The sequence below is a fragment of the Melozone crissalis genome, unplaced genomic scaffold (genome assembly GCF_028551555.1).
Source record: "Melozone crissalis strain CALT ecotype California unplaced genomic scaffold, PUWL_Pcris_2 ptg000034l_1, whole genome shotgun sequence".
NCBI classification, from domain to species: Eukaryota; Metazoa; Chordata; class Aves; order Passeriformes; family Passerellidae; genus Melozone; species Melozone crissalis.
In genome coordinates, this window is record NW_026535812.1 from 3,082,439 (window position 1) to 3,087,991 (window position 5,553).

The 5,553-nt window shown below is 52.1% G+C and overlaps 1 protein-coding gene across 1 annotated transcript; it reads left to right on the forward strand.

Annotated features, from left to right (window-relative positions):
• Positions 1 to 3,054: 3,054 nt before the first annotated feature.
• On the forward strand, positions 3,055 to 5,330 carry LOC128940740 (transcription cofactor HES-6-like). The gene is made up of 4 exons (XM_054282384.1): positions 3,055 to 3,133; positions 3,554 to 3,649; positions 3,802 to 3,877; positions 4,304 to 5,330. Exons 1-4 carry the CDS (start codon positions 3,074 to 3,076, stop codon positions 4,723 to 4,725), a joined length of 654 nt encoding a protein of 217 aa, XP_054138359.1. The 5' UTR covers positions 3,055 to 3,073; the 3' UTR covers positions 4,726 to 5,330.
• The last annotated feature ends 223 nt before the right edge of the window (positions 5,331 to 5,553 follow it).

Consider the following 5,553-nt stretch of genomic DNA (forward strand, 5'->3'; position numbering starts at 1 on the left):
CAGCGTTCACCCCTCTCCCCTCTTTTTTTTTTTTTTTTTTTTTTTTTTTTTTGGAAAGCCCAGGAAAAAAGGGAGGCTTTGTTTACAAAGGAGAATCCCCTTTTCAGTGAAACCTGGCAGTGGCACCGCCAAAGGAAAGCGGGAATTCGCAGAAAGCTCCCGTAATGCTCATTAGCATGGGGCTGTTGGGTGCCTGCAATCCCCGGCACAGATGTCAGCCTTGCCCAAAGCCAGGGCAGCTCTCCCGCCCGCACCCCCGCCTCCCAAATAAAGGCTTTTGCCGTGACTGAGAGGTGTAAAATAACAGTTTACAGCCAAAGATGCTCTGCTTTTGCACCGCGCCGCTGTCTTACAAATGAACCTTGAAATGAGCTCGCCCGCAGCAGATGCCCGTGGGCAAGGCAAGGGGCTGCGGTGCCAGGCCGGGCTGGGCACGGGCTGGCACCCGGGGCCACCCTGCTGCCCGTGCCCGGTGTCCCCTGGCCGCCAACTCACCTGGGCTCCCAGGGAACAGCCCTGGAGCTGGGGCAGCTCGCAGGACACTCAGGGCCACCCCACTGCCCATGGCCTGTCCTGCCAGCCCGGTGTCCCCTCTCCTCCCAGCCTGCTGTCCCCTGGCCACCAACTCGCCTGGGAGGGAGAGGAACAGCCCAGGGAACAGCCCCGGAGCTGGAGCAGCTCGCAGCACAAAGGGAGCAGGAGGGAGGGCGAGGCAGGGCCAAGGAAGGCAGAGAGGCTGAGGAAGGAGGTGCTGCCATCACAGACACTGAGAGCTGTCCTGGTGGCACTGTCCTGACCAGCCTCCGGGCCAGCAACATGGGGCACATGCTGCATCCTGCAGGCTTGGGACACACTTTTCAGAGCTTTGGGTAATTGTGGATTTGCTGACGCCCCTGCTGTGCTCAGCTGGGCCAGGTCACCTCTGCTCCTCCCTATTGCTCTCTGCACAAGGTGGAGGGAGATGGGCAGGATGGGCACAAAACACAGAGTGAGCTCTGTGCCCCCTGCCCCAGCCCAGCCCTGCCTCCTCCAGGCTGAGCTGCTGCAATCATGTGGCCTCAGCTACACCTTTTACAAATAGCAGCAACAATCCATTTCCTTGGACTGGAAAAAGCTTGGAAAACCAAAGGAGCCTTCACAGGTGAGGAGCCTGGACTGGCTGATGTGGGGCCTCCTGCACGGGGTGGTGGGATCTCCTTTTGCTGTCTCTGAAGACAACGCCCCAGAGATAAGAATCCCACCCCTTTACCTGGCACAAAGGATCGGTTGTGAACCTTCCCCTCCCAACCCTCCTCTCCCAGCACAACCACCACCCCAGCTCGTCCCAGGCCATTCCAAAGTAGGGCGCTTATAAAAGCAAGGAACTGCAACCCAGCTCTGCATGTGACTGCCAAACAGCCTCTGCCTGCCAGCTCCCATGGCTGGGGACGTGTTTTGGTGCTGAGGCCAGGCAGCAGGGCGTGCAGACGTGCTGCAGGTATGTTTGCATTGACACTCTCACACCCACACGGAGCTTGAGCAAGGAGCAGCGTGATGTCCTCGCTGCTGTCACTGGGGAATGTCCCCACCCAGGGCTGGAGGGACACAGGGCTCTGCAGCCACGCACCATCTACCTCACAGACATGTTTCTGTAAAACCCTTGTGGAGTGCTCTGTTCCTGTGGCTGTACTAAACACCTGGGTACTTCCAGCCAAAGTAAACCTATGTGTAGCCTGCATTGTAGAATGCTGCTCTTATTTTTTATTTATTTGAATAAAATATTTCTTTTTCCCAGGAGCTGGGAAATCCCCCCAGTGCATTAGGAGGCCTTGCAGTGCTTCTGAACTGCTGCAGCTGCTTCCTTTCCACTTCAATAAGGTGACACATTCAACACCAATCCAGAGGGCTTCACCTGTGGGACCCAACAGGACACTGCCAAACCCTGCTCATCAGCAAAGCAGCTTCAGAAAGCAAATGCAACGTCATGGAAACGCCTTCATACTCTCCCCCAAGCCAGGCAGAAGTGAGGAAGTATAAAAGTGCATTCTCACCCCACACCAGGCCTCCTCAAAAGGCCCCTCATGCCCTGCCCCAGCATTCCAGAGCAGCAAACAGACAAACCCCCTTCCTCACAAAGCCACCCAAGCCTCGCAAATGGGGGTAAAACCCAAAGAAGTGAAGCTTCCACAGGACTAACTAGCTCTAGGTTTGTTAGTTTCTAAAGCTTCCATAGGACTAACTCAACTCTAGGTTTGTTAGTACCTTCAATACCCTGTACATTTAATATTAAATTCTGCAGAGCAGCCAAAAACTAGAAGAGTTACATATTACCTACATCCACCCAGGTGCAACAGATAATTCAGGTTCCCAGGAGGTAAATAAAGTTCCCATGTTTTCCCTAGAGGATTTCTGTGATGGAAACAACCTTCCTTCGGGTGTCTGCTGTCAACAGTTTTTAATCGATCATCATTTCCTTGTAACAATAATCCCTGGGAGCAGCAACTCCTAGCTGAAGCACTCTATTCTTAAATTAAGAGCCTGTAACAATGACGTGAAACGACTGGGGTCAGCTTAGCAGGTAAAAACAGGCATGGCTTCAAGGAGATAGAGGAGAAAACGATGAGTGGAAGGCATTTTCCCAGGTGTAATTCAAGCGCTTCCCGGCCATTGTGTCCCTGCCTGGGAATCTGTGCGAATTGAACGAGGAGCCGTGCAAGCTGCTCCGAGCGCGCCCATTTTCCTGCCCTTCTTCCCGAACAAAGGATCCCTCCAAAGCCCAGCGTCGGAGGCCGGACATCTGTCGCCGTTTGGGGGGGCCGCCGTGGTCATTGAAAAGAAGCAGTGACCTGTCAGCTTTGATTGATGGCCACAAACCTCCGGGCTCGACCCCTCGTGTGGGAAAAGAAGTCCCGCCAAGGAAAGTTGCCTTTCAGATGCTAATTTGGGGTTATAAATACAGCCGAGGAGCAGCGGAGTAGCAAAGAGCCCAGCTGGAAGGGGAGCCAGCCACTGCCCCAGCGCCTCCTTCCCTTCCCATCCCATTCCATCCCTTCCTTCCCATCCCATCCTGTCCTGCCGAGCTCCCTGCCCCAGGATGACAGCCACGGCCACCACGGGCACGCCCAAGGTGGCCAGCACCAAGGAGGAGAGGAAGGTGAGCGTCCCCCGAGCTGGGCATGTCAATGAGGGGTGCCAGTCACTCAGGAAGCGCTTTAGATTTAGAGCGATGCTTTAGCTTTTACTGATAACAGCTTTTACTCTCACAAATGCTTTTTCTCCTCTTGGAAAGATGTTTTTTCTTTTATTTTAACTCATGTGGGTGTTTTTCTGCTTCCTTTCTATACTTCCTCTCTGTTTTTGAGTTTCTGTGTTCGGAACGATTGGAAGTGGGAGAAGGGAGAGGTGATGCCACCTCAGGGATGGGCACAGACTCCATGCACACCTTGTCCCTGCTGAGCAGTGTCACCCTGCTCTGGATTCACACAGGGAAGGGATCTCTGGCCTTGCTGGGCTGCAGCAGGGAGAGGAAATGAAAATATCAACTGAGATCTTTCCTGCTCCTTTTCTTTGCCAGTTAAGGAAACCCCTCATTGAGCGGAAGCGAAGGGAAAGGATTAATAACTGCCTGGACCAGCTGAAGGAGACTGTTGTGGGTGCATTTCACCTGGATGTAAGTGCTCATTTTATGCTGCTTTTTGTCCTTCTGCTGGTGGGAAACTGGGTTGTGGGGGAAGGAAGGGGAAATGCATCATCTTTAGAGAAACTGGGCACGGTGCAAACCCTTCTCTGCCTCTAACTGCTGCGTTCTTTCCCTATCAGCAGTCTAAACTGGAAAAAGCAGACATCCTGGAAATGACAGTGAAGCACCTCCAGAACATCCAGAGCAGCAAGATGCTGGGTGAGTGCTGGGTCCCTTGCCCTGTGCCCGATGCCAGCGGGTCTGATGCTCTTTCAGACCGCCCAGGCCCAGCCTGCTGCCGGGCTTTGCCTTTCTCCACTAGATGGGGAGATGGAGCCGGGCATTGCTGAACCCACGGGAGGCGGTTTTCCTTCCCTTTCTGAGCCGATTTCTGCTTTTTGGTGCAGTTTTGCCTCGGCGCGGGGCAGCAAGGCACAGGGCTCACCTTTTCCCCGCACACAAAGCATCTCTAAAGCGCAGGGATGCTCGGGCAGGTCTCCAGGTGACCCTGCCCCGCTCACCTGCAGGGCACAGGGCACAGGGCTCACGTTTTGCCCGCCCACAAAGCATCTCTAAAGCGCAGGGATGCTTCAGACACCACCTGGTGACCCTGCCCCGCTCACCCTCTGTGTCTGTCCCGCACAGCCGACTCCAAGGTGGGGCTGGAGGCGCAGCAGAGGTACAGCACCGGCTACATCCAGTGCATGCACGAGGTGCACAACCTGCTGCTCACCTGCGAGTGGATGGACAAGAGCCTGGGGGCGCGGCTGCTGAACCACCTGCTCAAATCGCTGCCCCGCTCGGGGGATGAGCCCGGCAAGGCAGCGCTCCGCTCCGGCAGCCCGGCTCTGCAGCCTCTCCCGACACAGAAAAATGCCCCGAGCCCCAAGGGCCGAGGCACAAACCCGGCGGAGAACAAGCAGGCTGCCAAAAATCCCCTCCAGCTGCCCTCGCTGCCGCTCTGCAACCAGGCTGATGCTGCGCCTCCTCCCAGACAGGTTCTGCAGCCAAATTTTTCCCATAACAATCCCAGGATGGGGTCATTAGATATGTGGAGACCGTGGTAAAGTGTGCTTTCCATTTTTGTCCTAACCTTAGACACTCTTATGTATGTATCTTATAGATATGTTGCTTAAAAACACTTGTGGAGCAAATCTGTTCCTGTAGGTGTACTAAAGACCTGGGTACTTCAAACCGAAGTAAACCTATGTGTAGCCTGCATTGTAGAAGGCTGCTATTATTTCTTATTTATTTAATACATCTAAATTATTGTCTAGAATCCTCTCATGCTCTTTAGTGTATAATAATGATATAGTTTTCTTGTCTTACATTCTAAAATAATTAACTTTCTATTAGTAAAAATACAAGACAATAAGCAACAAACCTCTCTGGAATCAAATTTACCTTCAGATTTCACATAAGTCATTGAGATCCCTTTGTTGGATAAAAGGGTAAGCAACTGGTGTCTTCTGCTTTGTATTTTTAATATCATCCCTGTGCCATGTAGGATATTCCAGTGTTGAGTCCTGTAAAAATGCTGCAATTATTAGGAGGAAAAAACAAAAAAAGAGAAAAAGGGAGAGACTTGGTCTGGACTTTTTAGAAATGCTCTGTGGGTTGCTCACTCAGGCTTTGCTGTTCCCAGCCTGCTCTAGAGCTTGTGAGTACATGTGTGTATATATATTTACATATGTTATATATATATATATGTTACATATAGTTATATTTAGGGATTTTTTTTTTTGTTTCCATAACTAAAAGTTCTAAATAAACCTATTGAAGTTAACAACTGACATTTCTCCCAGCCTTGTCCTGTGTGCTCTGAATAAAGAGTGTTTGAGGAGCATCTGCTTTGATTTGCTTCTTTCACAAACAGTTTTTCCTGGATGCAGTTG

What these genes read in the sequence shown, in the direction of transcription:
- LOC128940740 (XM_054282384.1), top strand. Translation starts at nt 3,074, where the DNA reads ATGACAGCCACGGCCACCACGGGCACGCCCAAGGTGGCCAGCACCAAG. An exon ending in GCACCAAGGAGGAGAGGAAG is followed by an intron (nt 3,134 to 3,553) that starts GTGAGCGTCCCC and finishes TTTCTTTGCCAG; the next exon opens with TTAAGGAAACCCCTCATTGA. An exon ending in CCAGAGCAGCAAGATGCTGG is followed by an intron (nt 3,878 to 4,303) that starts GTGAGTGCTGGG and finishes TGTCCCGCACAG; the next exon opens with CCGACTCCAAGGTGGGGCTG.